Source organism: Saccoglossus kowalevskii, chromosome 7, assembly GCF_978046115.1.
Source record: "Saccoglossus kowalevskii chromosome 7, keSacKowa6.1, whole genome shotgun sequence".
NCBI lineage: Eukaryota > Metazoa > Hemichordata > Enteropneusta > Harrimaniidae > Saccoglossus > Saccoglossus kowalevskii.
In genome coordinates this window covers 18250219-18264131 of record NC_140647.1, presented here as the reverse complement: position 1 = coordinate 18264131, position 13913 = coordinate 18250219, and the positions used below count along the sequence as shown (strand labels likewise).

The 13913-nt window shown below is 43.4% G+C and overlaps 2 protein-coding genes across 2 annotated transcripts in view; one reads left to right on the top strand and one right to left on the bottom strand.

Annotated features, from left to right (window-relative positions):
• The window catches only part of LOC100372363 (all-trans-retinol 13,14-reductase-like), a 48750-nt gene extending 46230 nt beyond the window's left edge, over positions 1–2520 (top strand). Inside the window, exons 8-10 of the mRNA XM_085501213.1 lie at positions 614–780; positions 1426–1585; positions 2084–2520. Coding sequence (XP_085357339.1) covers positions 614–780; positions 1426–1585; positions 2084–2214 — 458 coding nt within the window. The 3' untranslated portion in view covers positions 2215–2520. The remainder of the gene's footprint in view (positions 1–613; positions 781–1425; positions 1586–2083) is intronic.
• Positions 2521–9177: 6657 nt separating this feature from the next.
• LOC102804919 (galactose-3-O-sulfotransferase 3-like) lies at positions 9178–13274 on the bottom strand. Its single transcript, XM_006814025.2, has 2 exons — positions 13242–13274; positions 9178–10269 (listed from the first exon to the last, which is right to left on the bottom strand). Exons 1-2 carry the CDS (start codon positions 13272–13274, stop codon positions 9178–9180), a joined length of 1125 nt encoding a protein of 374 aa, XP_006814088.2.
• Between the last annotated feature and the right edge of the window lie 639 nt (positions 13275–13913).

Here is a 13913-nt window from a genome sequence, read left to right as displayed (position 1 = left end):
TTACTCATATCTTAGAAATGGCCATCTTCATGCTTACTCACATCTTAGAAATGGCCATTTTCACACTTACTCACATCTTAGAAATGGCCATCTTCATACTTGCTCACATCTTAGAAATGGTCATCTTCACACTTACTCACATCTTAGAAATGGCTATCTTCACACTTACTCACATCTTAGAAATGGCCATCTTTACACTTACTCACATCTTAGAAATGGTCATTTTCACACTTACTCACATCTTAGAAATGGCCCTCTTCACACTTACTCACATCTTAGAAATGGCCATCTTCACACTTACTCACATCTTAGAAATGGCCATTTTCACACTTACCCACATCTTAGAAATGGCCATGTTGAAACATCTTAGATATGGCCATTTGGACACTTACTCACATCCTGGAAATATTCGTGTGGATATAAGATATTACACACATCTTAGAAATGATTATGTGGAAACTTACACACCTGGGAAGTGACCATTTTGTCAAACATGTCTTTAAGGTGTTACATTTCTTAGGAATGTCATGCGGGCACACCTACATCATGATACAATACTAAAAATTAGTATAATATAAACTGTTAAGAACAATTTTACTCTTATATTTCACAGGAAAGAGCACCTGTGCTGTAGTTACACTTGCTAACTGGGAATGGTTCAAAAAATGGGAAAATGAAAGAGTGATGAAGCGTGGAGAAGAGTATGATAAACTAAAAAACTCTATTGGTGAAAGAGCATGGGCTCAGGTTCTTAGGTTGTTTCCACACCTAAAGGATAAGGTGAATGTTTTTATTATTTATTTCTGCTATTGTCCATCTATCAATTTTTACATTATTTTTAAAACCTCTTCTGCAGAACCGTTAGCCTGATTTATTTTCATGTTTTGGTGGTTCTTCTTTGATTGATTAATATGCTAATATTTACCAAATACTGTAAATCTGATAGCCTTTCCAGATATGTACCTTGAATGACTCTTTTGTGGATTTTCTGGTTCACTTAAGGTGTTCGCTTTATTTTTTAGCTAATACATGTCACTGTCACTTGGTATCACATCTCACACTTATCTTACACTGCTACAGTCTTCAGTGAAGTCAATTCTATTTACACCTGTGTTCACAGCAGGCAGTGGGAGAATTTGAGATGTTTTCTTGACATTGTGTATTTGGTATAAAACAGTCGTATCAGAAAACATTTGAAGTTAGCCCCAAACATCTTTCCCACAAAGGATACGACTTTTGCAACCATATTAGATTCATCCCCCTAAAATATAAAATGCTCACAATTCATTTTTGTGCACCCACTAACCACTTTTTCTCATAATTGTACCAGCATTTAATTTTTAGTATATATCAAGAAAGCACAAAACTGAGTGCCTTTGTTTCCATTTTCGTGTTTGATATCATGACATTTGTTTAAATCTGTAGGTTGACTATTTTGAAGTGGGGTCACCTGTGTCTAATAAATATTATTTGGGGTCGCCTGCTGGTGAAATCTATGGATTAGATCATACTAAAGAGAGATTTGGACCTAAGGCTGTGACTAGATTAAGGGCTCAGACTATGGTACCAAATCTATACATGACTGGTAAGTCAGTTCGAATATTGTGATTTTTATTGAAAAAAGGATTGTAGTGATCCCATCAATTACATGGTAGATGTGGTCAGTAGTAATTTTTCTGTAATTTGCGATATATTCTTGCTGAATTGGATGCATGCATACATGAGTCATACATAGGTAGGGTTACTTATTAATGTACATCGTTTTGTTCCATAATTATACTCAAAATGTGCCCTACCCATTTCTCTGACACACTTTTTGAGGTTTTGTTTAAGTACAAAGACACTTTGCTGGTGGGTTCAATACAAATGATATCAACATTGTCATAGTGTTTAGATAAACTGCTGCTATGCTATTGGTCGGAATGCTGTTTGAATAATATGCACTGGGCTTTATGGCAAGACAATTTGGGAGGCAGCGAGTGTGAACTCCTATTTTAATCCATCTGCATCACAACAGTACTTTGATAACTGTGAAGCACAACTCACTTGTTTGAAAAGTTTAATTATTATTTTTTCACACCAGGTCAAGACATATTAAGTTGTGGTTTTGCTGGTGCCGCTTATGGTGGACTGCTCTCGGCAAGTGCCGTTCTCAACAGAAATCTATTCAAGGATCTTTCTCAACTAAAGAAGACCATTGCAAAGAACAAGTAAAAAACCCGTACAATGATCGATGAGCTGAAGAAATGTTAAATGCATACTTCCCCTCCCCCAGCATCATATGTTTATAATATTTACTTATATATGAACATTAAGCAGAAATAGTAAAATTATGGTGAATGATCTGTATAATAATTCTATAAATGGTAAAATTTTAGTTGGTTTGAGTATATTTTAAGTACTGAGACGAGTTGTTTTTAATATAATGTATGAATATAATATTCAATATAATGTACTAAAGATATTTTCTTGTTATAAATAAGGTTATAAATAAATTATAATGTATTATGTGAATATAAATATGGTGTTATGTTTCATTTTAATACTAGTGTATTTGCAGAATTCTCTCGCCAATACGCACACACAAACTATTATTGTGACCCGGCGCCACTACTTAACCACTTGTCGGTTTCGTGGCGGCACCTTTTACTACTGTAATTCGCTTCCCTCATGCATGGCCTCTTCATTTTATGCTTGATCTATGTATTTAGAAATGAATAGATGTAATGACAGCACCAGGGCTCGCTGCCGTTTTTTTGGGTCTCCTCGTGTTTCGAGTAGACTGTGCAGTGGTTATATTCAGAATTCATCAGCATAGAACCTGCATCCGAAATACTTTTGTGTACCTGCATGCGGGGTTCAGAGTTTTTGCCGTGAAGACGTGTGTTTTTTCACTGGAGTTTTGAGGCCTGAGATTTTTCTTTCAGAGCCATTAAAATCGCTGAGACTGACCGCGTCGCTCGTTTTTTCACAGCAAGGTCGCGCGTCCAGTAAACAAATCGGTTAAAGTGAGTGCGTGTTTGGCATGAGTGGAAAGTCCTCACGCTCGGCTACCGGTGCTTCGTGTACCAGGACATTTTTTCTCGGTCTCCCTCCGCTGATCGGAGGGCAATCCTCAGTCTTTTTTTTCAGGCGGTGGTTTATCTGAATTTACCGGCTGCAGCGAGGCTTTCCTCCTATGGGGCTCGTTGCAGGTCCCTTTATGGACCCTTCCTCGCATGGCGCCGGGTTTGCCTCCGAGTTGAGGGCTTTGGTCGAAGGACTGTCGGGGCAATTGCGCCCCTGGCAGGCCTGGTAGATCAGACGCAGTCGGAGCGAGCTGTCTCCACTGCGGCCCCTCGGTGGGCAAGCAGGAAGAAACACAAAAGCATGTTTGCATTCAAACACGTCTCTTCCGGGGAACCCCCATTCTCAGCCGCGGTGCTCCCACTAATTTGGGTGAGGCCGAGGCTCAGGCTAATTGCACTGGGCCTCCTCTGGAGCCTCTGGCACTGAATGCCAACTGGGTGCTGACAGCCAAGACTCCGATCTCGGGGCAGGGCTTTCAGGGCAGGGCAGGGCACACGTTGACCCCTCTACTTTCAGCCAGTCAGGGTTCGTCGCGCGGTAACGGTACAACGGTAACAAATTTATCCTTGTGTCCGGTCTCTGCTGTGGGTTTTGGACTCCCTTCTTACCGACCCACAGTCACAGTCGAACACGCTCCCTCTCACATATTTAAAGTGAAAGGAGACGCAGTTCGCTCCCTCAGAGTCTTCCATCCGTAATGACTCAGTGAGCCACGCTTTTGGGGTGATGCGGAGTATCATCGATCCCAGTGATACCTAAGGTTGCTTCAACGCTTAGGGGATCATGGGCATCTGGATCCAAAGCAACCCCGTCGGCACATCTCTCCCTGTCCGTCTGAGTGCGGAGTGGGGCGCAGGACACGCAAACGGTGTTGATGGGCTTACGTTTGTCATCCACGGAGGACATAACGCTTAAGGCCCCCGGGTGGGGAAAACCTTAGGCAACACTTCCCGCTGGGCCAAACGCTACCCAGTCGGTGTGGTTTCGGGATCAGACCCCATAGCGTGGGATTAGACCAAAACGCCCCCCAACAGGATCCCAAGGCTCCTTCCCCAGACCCCGGTACCACGAATTTCCGTTTGGCAAACCGGGCAAAGGGGGACAGCCGCGTTCCATGGGCATTCTCGCCAGCTCAATCGAAGACGACCCATCCAGCCCTGAGGGCAGAGTTGCTTGAGCGCAATATTGCGCGCGCCCAGGACTCTGAGACCTCGGAGGCAGAACGCACCAACCTCCTAGACCAGGCGACACATTTTCTGGCGGGCCACCGCACATCTACGTGTGACATCCATCTGTCTCTCTTGGCTGGGGTCACTACTGTGCTACGAGACGGGGCCTTAGACGCATGTGTTTTTGCCGACAAGCTGAGTCAGGGGGTACGCCCCCACCTCAGTGACGCAGACTGGACATCTTCCACCCTTTTTGTTCAGGTAATGGTGGGTACAGTCTCGGAGCTTCGAAGTGCAATGAACCACAGGGTTCAGATCGAATTCGCTAGTCAGTTGGTTCTAGCTGCCAAGGCAAGCGGAGAGCACCCCAAGAAACACAATGCCCTACGGCGTCGTCTGCTAGCCAGAGTCAGCCAGGAGGCAAGCGCTCATACCCTTCCATGGGAGGGAAGAGTAGTGGCGCGCCCCCAGGAAAGTGCCAGGTGTTGGCTCCTCACCCTCCCTGGGTGGACGTCTACTCCGGCAGCGGGGGAAGCGTGTTTGACGCTCATCTCTGCAACCGGGGGGACAGGCATGTGTTCGGCGAGTAGCCAGGTCACAACTTAGTGACTACTTCAGGCCTTGGGGAATTCACCTCATGGGAGAAGAGAGCACCCCCTTCGCAACTGCCAAACCCATGCCCACATATCCCTGTCGTACACAGATTGCGCCGGTGTAGTCCAGTTTGGAAACAGCGAGTGACCGATCCCTGGACCTTCCCAGGTGGTGACATCCGGTTTTGGGATACCGCTAAAATCTCCATCTCCCCCGTCAGTGTCTCCCCTGTTGGGCACTGCCAGGGGACTCTCGCAAGGCAGAAGCAATCAGACAGGAAGTATCAGTTTGCTGGGAAAAGGATCCATACAAAGGGTACATCAGCCAGAACTAAATCCAGGCTTCTACCCAAATGTGTTCGTAGTACCAAACCTACAAGTGGAAGGCATCCAGTTCTGGACCTAGGCAGACTGAATCAGTACGTGCTCCTCGATGGGTTCCAAATGGAGACACCATCCACCGTTTCGACTGGCTAGCCCCTCTAGACTTAAGCAGGGCCTACCTGCACATACCGATGCACCCAACGAGTTGCCATCTACTTCGAATCACCCAGCTGGGCCAAGTATTCAAATTTCAGGTGCCCCCCCCCCCCCCGTTCGGGTTATGCACATCGCCCTACGTGTTTACCAGAGTGATGAAACAGGTAGTGCTGCTGCTTCACCAAATGTCGGTACACCTCAATCCGTACCCAGACTACTGGTTACTACACAACCAGGACAAGGGGTCAATAGCCAAACACATCAGACTAACACAGGATTTACTTCAATCGACAAGTCCCACCTCGACCCAACACGCAGATGGTGTCTCTGGGCATGGAGTTTTGACACAAAGGTAAGCTTGGTTTAGCTATTGCAAGTGTGTTGCTTAGCGGTAAGCAGCCTAACCAAATGCCTAGTCAGTGTTCCTTCAGTGTCCCTCCGAGAACTAATGCGGATCATCGGAATGATGACCTCGGTTTGAAGGGTTGTTCCCCAGGTTGCACTACGCAGCTGCCCGGTATAACGCTGGTTATGACGCCGAGCTCTCCTATGGGAACTAGATAGGCGGGTTTTGATCTGGGACCAAGTGAAGGAAGCCATGCCCGAGTGGCCGTCACTGGCCAACCTTGGACAGGGGGTCCCCTTGGACCCGCTCGCAGCAGGTATGACTCTGGTAACTGATGCCTCCTCCCAAGGTTGGGGAGCGCATCTACTGGAGGAACAAGTCCAAGGATATGGCTCCCCACATTAGTTTCGGAACTACCATATCAACCGGCTCGAACTGAAAGCAGTATACTTAGCACTACCACGCTTTCTATCCGTAGTTCAAGACCACAGAGTCCTGCTCCGCACAGGCAACGCAGCGGTGGTCTCCTTCAAGAAGGAGGGGGGACGCGTTCCTCATCATTGTCAGTTCTAGTGGAGCAAATCCTCCTTTGGTGCCTGGAATACAATGTGGAGCTAACCGCACACCACCTTCCAGGGATGAGGAACAGTCTGGCAGATGCCCTTTCAGGGCGGCTTCGTCTCCAGAACACAGGGTGGTTCATACAAGCCTCCAGGCTGTTTCGGCTGTGAGATGGTCCAGGGTTAGACCGGTTTGCCGCACCCCGGAATGCCAAGCTCCCGACATACGTAACACTCCTGTCGACTACAGAAGCCTGGGCCAGGGTCGCTTTACTAACCCCGTGGACCCACTTAGTTGTGTACGCCTTTCCTCCCTTCCCGCTAGTTCACCGGGCAACGGAGAAAACTTCGACAGGTGCACACCTGCATAATATTATTGGTCGCACCCAATTATCCAAACAAGGCCTAGTTTACACTTCGGTCGGAAATGCTAGTCGAAACACTTCTGAACTTACTGGACCTGCCGTCCCAACCAGACGGCGCACTACCAACGAGCCCAGCGGGTATCACTTACACGCATAGAGGCTCTCATTAGACCCGCACATACGAAAGCTTTATCTGAGTGGGCTGCCAATGTCCTGGCCAGGGCGAACAGGGATTCGATCAATGCAGCCTACATTTCTAGGCTGCAAGCATACACTGATTGGTTTAGTGGAATGGAGATTGATCCATACCATCCCTCTATTGCCCAGGTAGCAGGCTCCTTCGTCCACCTGTTTGATGAAGTGGGTTTGCCCCACGCAGCGATCGTTGGCTACAGATCGGCCTTGTCCCCCACCATTGAGAACGTACGGGAACAAGACTAGCCGATTATCCTATTATTAGGAGACTATTTACTGCTTTCCAGACGCCAAGACCCATACAAGCGAACTGCCCAACTCGGACTTGTTGGCTGTGTTGTCCGCTCTAAGCAGACCGCCCTTTGAGCCTCTCTGATCAGTACCACTCAAATTTTTCAACATGGAAAATAGTCTTCCTACTGGCCCTCGCCTCAGGTAGGCGTCGACCAGAGCTGGGGGCATTGTCTTTCTTGGATGATGTACCGCTGTTATGGACAATCAAGTTGTGCGAAAGACACGAATCGGGTTTCTCGCCTAGAACCAAATCCCAGGACACGATCCTCACCCGATCGTCATCCCCCGGCTGTCAATTTTGTCTGCCCGGAGGGTCAGGAGGAATTGCTTCTCTGCCCAGTTCGAGCACAGAGTTGCTACCAAACCGTACTAAGGGTTCAGGACGGGGTGCCAGGCACATGTCTTTGTGTTACGGCCCATGCAGGCAGGATAGGCCGGCCTCCCCAACTTCCATAACCAGGTGGTTTACTGTGACTGTATTAGAGGTCTATAATAACTTCCTTGACAAAGAGCTTGCAGAGACACCAAGTACGAGACCATGAGGTCTGTGCGATTGTCAACTCACTAGTGCTAGCGTCAGGTGCCCCCTCGAGCATACACGAAGGGCAGGCTTCTGGAGAACGCAGAACGTCTTTATCAACTACCACCTAACAGACACCATATCCATTGAGGAAGGTCTCTTTAGGTTGGGTCCCGTCGTAGTGGGTCAGTCTTGGTTTGCTGACCCAGCCTGATGACCACAAGGGTCCGTGCGCATAGGCAATAAGTCAGTCTCGGCATTTTATGCGGACAGATTTCTCTACCGTCAGCACTCCCCTGGAAGCTCCTAGGTCCCACTTTGCGGCCTATGCCCTCATGCAGAACTGTTTTGGTCTTTACTTCGAAAGCTTACTACCCCCAGAATTGGGTTGGGGTCTAGCTTTCTTGGGCACACCGAACCTTGTCACCGTAGCAGCATTCTGGCTTCTTGGTCCGGGGGCAGCACAGGCAAGGTAAGACAACACCCTTTTTTGGGCCTTAACCAGGGTGTTGAGTAATTATTGTATTTCATCCCGGACAGGGAAAAGACTTTCATCATTTTTCTGTTTGCTCGGAAAACCCGCCACCTATCGGCGTCTGACTCTGCCTACAGTTCAAAATAGTCATTTTGACTGACCGGAGTCTATGGTGGGTAATTGAACGTAGTGAATTTGGGCAGAGGATTCTCTGAACCCACCATAGACTCCGGGTCCCCCCAACCACCCCCAACCACCGCCGGTATGAACTATGTGAATAGGCGGGTTCGGAGAACCCTCTGCCTAATACTGTCGTATTCGGGATGACAATAATAACAGTCATAAAGCTTAGTTGATTTTCAATGCGCCTTTTCCAAAGGTAAAAAATGTTAACTCATGCTAAGAAATTGTGTGCGAGCGCTTAGCACAACTAAACAATGGTAAGTATGAGCTAAACCTGACCTGTTTTAAAGACTTTGGTCTAGACCCTTAGCATGGGCCACAGTCCCTCTGATAGGGACTATGCATGGGCTAATCACACAAAAAATACCATTGTACTCAATGTTAATTTGGAAGATTTGCTATTTTATTCATAACTATTCTTTCGGTATGCTATTCCTGACATGACAACCTTCCTTACTACTGTGCTGAGCAATCATACTTGAAATAACTGAGATATGTGTGTGTGTGTGCGCTACAGAGAGTGCTAACTGTTCCTTCCTGTGCAGGAAAGTACCGCCGTTTTTTTAATCACAGGGTCACAATATAACAACCGCTATCCAACCATAAACTAGATGATCGATGAATGTTGAGAATCAAAACACTGCCAAAATTTGAGACTGTATGTATGCACCATTTGTGTTATTAATTTCATCCAAAGTAGTTTATACACATTTGTGAAAATAACCTTCTTAAATTTATGTTCAGTAAATTATGGTGAATATATTAATTTCAAAATAATCATTGACGTCTCTTGCTGCAATTTTTATTGTTCAGTGCAACATGGATTGTAAAACAGAGAGGAGTGGTAAAAACTATATCAACAGAAACTAGAGTACTGAAATAATATTCGGAGAGTTAAACTCTCGATTTTGTTCTGAGAAACAATTACCTAACATTCTTTAGGGATGTTACTTTGTCGATTTGCAATACAATGAAACCACGCCGAAACGTCTCGTAATAAATTATTACAAAATGGAGATTTTCCGTCTCCTTTCAACTTCACTTTCTGGGAAACAGCATTGTTAGTTGTAGTCGAAGTCACACATTGGTCGTGGGCTTCTAAAAGCATTTCTCGTAACTCCTTTAATTCGTCATAGAAAGTTGGCCCGAATTCACGAATCTTGTCCCACAACGTTGCGTTAAAGTGTTCATAGAGTAAGTAATCTGCTCTTGACCACAGTCGAACCTGGCCCTCTAGAGCCGGTGCTATTTCATTCCGATGTGCACGCTGGTTTTTGGCAAAGTAAAGAATGTTTTCAGTTTCCCAACATAACACGTGCTTCATCAAAATAAGGGATTCGTCAAAATATTCTGTGATGAGCACTAAATCTAGATCTTTACTGAGAGTGTTTATCCTGTTTTTTACAATGACGTCATCGGACGTTTCTTTTAAAGTCAAACCTAAATCCCTCATCATTTGATTTCTGGAGTGGTGTGTGCCACCATTTTCAAACCTCGTCGGATCTTCCATGAAACGGTGTAAGCTTTCCATGACAGGCTCTCGTTGCCATGGAAACGCGGACATGAGCGATTCCAATCTAGCAGTCGGCTCTCTGAGAATGGTGACTCGTTTGGGTATACCCTGCATGTATGGGTCTGCCTCTGAATAGTTTATGTGACAAGTGAACATCTCGTATTTGGACTGTCCATCAACACTGCCACCTAGTGGCGGCAACAAGGTCGATTGATTGATAGGTTTGGATGCTGGCAAAAGACCAAGAGTGGTGTCACGCGTCATCAGGAAGGACATTTTATTTTCATAGCCGTATCGACAGAAGATCGCATGAAGCGTGGTACTACCGGTCTTACAGGTTTTTCTATATACGTATGATGACGGTCGTTCACACAAGCGTGGTGACGATTTCACGTGTTCTGACTTCTGAGCTTGTATTTGGTGTATCAGTATGGAATCTTCTACTTTGTATTTGATTTGCAACGTTGCGATTGTCACGATGATAATCAACACCAGTAAAACTATGGTCTGAAATAGACAAGTATATATAACAGCAAATTACACCACAGGGAGCCAAGGAACTATAATCAACTGTACGCATTCCCTATGAGCTGGTATCTAGTGTAAGAAATAGACAAGGGATGAAGGCTCCAGCCAGCTCATATTTTTTAAACTGGAAAAAACAGACGAACAGAATGAAAAATAAAATCTATAAAAAATACCAGGTTGAAGATTATTAGTTGCTCTTTCAAAGTTCGTCAAAGTCTTACCTATATTTTACCTATATCTGCAGAATAAATCAAGAAAACTACACAAATTGACTCCATTTCCGAATGATTAAGGGTTTGCCCGAACGCAGGGCACAGTTTGGCGTGGCCTGTTCAGCATTTGCCAACAACCAATCATAAGACTGGTTACGAACCACATCGAGGTTAGCCTTGCTCAACTGGCTCGTAACGAGTCTTGTGATTGGTTCTTCGCCTCCAATTGTGTCGTGCGTTCGGGCAAACCGTTAAGTATTGGTAAATGGAGTCAATTTGTGTAGTTTTCTTGGGTTTGTAGACACTCAGCGTCCGAATATTTTGTTTTGCTTTGTTGACATTAGACAATCCGAAAAATATCTTTTTAAAACGCTCTTCGTAATGTGCAAAGATGTACATGAATACTGAAACGTATTATTTAGTTTTATAAAACAATGGAATAATCTTTATATGATATGATTTATTTATACACATCATTTCCCAAACCGTAATAGATCTGTAGAAATATCTCACTCTCTCCTACCTAATAGGGATATATTTACTTTTTTTCTGTGCCCGAGCCTGTAGCACATATGCAGACTTTCACTAAATTAAACCAATATACCAAGGGTTTTGTAGAGGACGACTGGCCTTAACATTTAAAAGATTTTTGGCAGATACGACGAGCTGGTGTAGATTTCAAACAGAAACCTGACATCACTTCATGCATACCATGGAGTCCAAATAAATGTATCTTAATGATTTGATTATGTAGTTTAGTGTACTTGTCAAAATCCAAAATCCAACCTGTTAGTACTTGTATCAAGTTAACTTCTCGTGAAAATCCATTCATAATTTGTTGAAAAACATAACATAACTGAGTCTCTTCCCTCCTGACAATTGCATGACAATTGTTCTATTTCAACACAAGTCATATTTACCAAAATCTAAAATTGTTTTTTTTTTTTTGTGTCATTGGCAATCCATCCTCAAACTCATTCCTCAAATATGAAATACACATACTGCACTTTGACACATATTTCCAGTTGAAGCAAGTACGGTTAACTTCGATTTCTACTGGTGAATTTCACATATGTCATTTATTAACATTCCTATTACGAAACAACGAAACGAACACGCTAACGAATATGTTAACTAGTACCAGTTCAACAAACAGTTTAGATATATTTTCTCTGTATTTTTGTTATTTTGTATTATAAATTCACTACTTAAATAACTATACAAATTAAGCAGGGTCTCGTGAATGTGGACTGAAATGAATTGATTAAAACTCCAGTACAGAAAATACTACTTGCGTATTAGGCCTGACTTCAGGAAAGGAGGCCAGTTAAAACGTTCGAATTTCCATACATGAATTTCAACGTATAATTGTGTGTGATAAAATCACTACCCAATGAATCCTTTAAAAATAAACTATGCAGTAAAAACAGATATTTGATTCTCTTCAAGAATACGATAATTCTCCTATGTGATAATGTGTCACTACACTAAGAAATGTTCATATAGTAGTCTTGTATTCACTACACTTATATTATTATATTTTATATTATTTGTCATTCCGCATTCACCGAAGCTTAACATGTTGTTAGATATGTGTTCATTTAAAATGACTTATGTCAGTAAAGTTATTGCATTTAATCTATCCGATCAAATGCAGAGAATGTGATGGTACGAGGGAGCACGATATAAAGCGCTTAAAGGGCGGCAGTCGTCGTGCAGCGTCCTGTTCGATATGGGACTCATAGCGACGTATACAACGCGTGTAAAATACAATGTTTATTTACATGAAATTCGAACACGCGCTGTGCAACGACCACCGCGCTTTAATATGTGACAGATGCAAGGTCAACTAACAGCTCATCATATATTGTTTCTCTGTAGAATATAAAGACGAGCAGTGTCCATATTGGTTCCTGAAACTCAGTGTATTTATCATATGTTTTGTAACTTGTTTTGTAGTTTTATTGGGTGGTGCAATGTATGCGACTTCAGCACGCACAGTATTTTCCGTAGTTATTATTTTTATCTGAAAATGTATGCGCCAGCTATAAAGCAAAATGCTCGCGGTCAGCTAATAAAGTAGGTCATGTATTGTATAGTTTAATGCCATGGCAACTTTGAGAATACAACGCGCCAAAATTATAATTCTCTGTTCAATCAACAGTTAACCAAACTTTGACGTACGAACAACCTACATTTGTGTTGTTCTATGAATTTTCAGACACCGTAATTGATTTTGACCATGCTATAATTGCAAAAACCGTAATTACTGTTTGCACAAGAATCCGCCCATAACGTTTGTATGAATGAAAGACATTCCCAAAATGATTGTTTCCATGGCAACATGATTTACTTCTTTACCAAAATCTAACCGACCGGTCGTTATTCCAAGGAAAACTTCTCCTGAAAATGTCATTAGATCTTTTCATTGCTTTTTATGTTATGAATGAGAAGACTTTCACATATGTCATTTATTAACATTATTATTACGAAACAACACAACGAACACGCTAATATGATAACTAGTGGATACTATGAATCTGCAATGTTACGCACATAAATAGCATCCCTACAATTTCCATAGTATCGTCGAATTCCCAACAGTTATGACTACTGTTTGGGGAGGTTTAGGTACGTTCACAGTTTGTAGGATTTAATTTGCATTATACAATGTGTACATGCACTTTACACACAATATATTGTTATATCACAGCGTGAATATACGTAAATGTCACTCACCGTCCCTGATATCTGGAATCTGAAATTTGCCATCTCTGCAAGCTACTTTGCAGACCGTTAACTTATCACAAATAATATACCCGACTTTCGTAATAGTGTGTTACGGGAACACCCACCGCACAAATTGCGCGCATTATCTTTTACTGCGAACATGTTAAAATTATTTACAGAGTTTAACGACATGAAGTAAAGTATATATGATTAAAAGCATTAATTACCCGACGAACACAGTGCTTAACATTTAGAGCGTCGTCATTCAGACGTTAATCTTCAAACATTAAACACCATACTGAGCGTCGGAATTCGAACCCCACGCTCTTGTAAGTTGGTCTTTCTCATGGAATGGCAACTTTATTTGTAGCGAAATTACAATGGGATTACTATACCTACACTAATTGCTATACGATAGCTGCTGTGTTTATTACTACCAACCAAATGTTCCATTGGCGTTCTAGAATGTCCTTACGTGTATAACCTGGTTACGGCATTTTTAGATCAAACTGCCAAACTCCCGAAATACCCATTAAGCTACGCATAATTACATTTATTTTAGTGAACAATACTTGATTTGCGACAGTCGTGGTACATAATAGTTAAATCATGGTCACTTAAAGCGGAAGGGTCGTCAACTGCGCACGCGCGGGAATTGAGCCCCAAGCGACGATAGCAACA

What these genes read in the sequence shown, in the direction of transcription:
- LOC102804919 (XM_006814025.2), bottom strand. Translation starts at nt 13,274, where the DNA reads ATGGCAAATTTCAGATTCCAGATATCAGGGACG. An exon ending in GATTCCAGATATCAGGGACG is followed by an intron (nt 10,270 to 13,241) that starts GTGAGTGACATT and finishes TGTCTATTTCAG; the next exon opens with ACCATAGTTTTACTGGTGTT.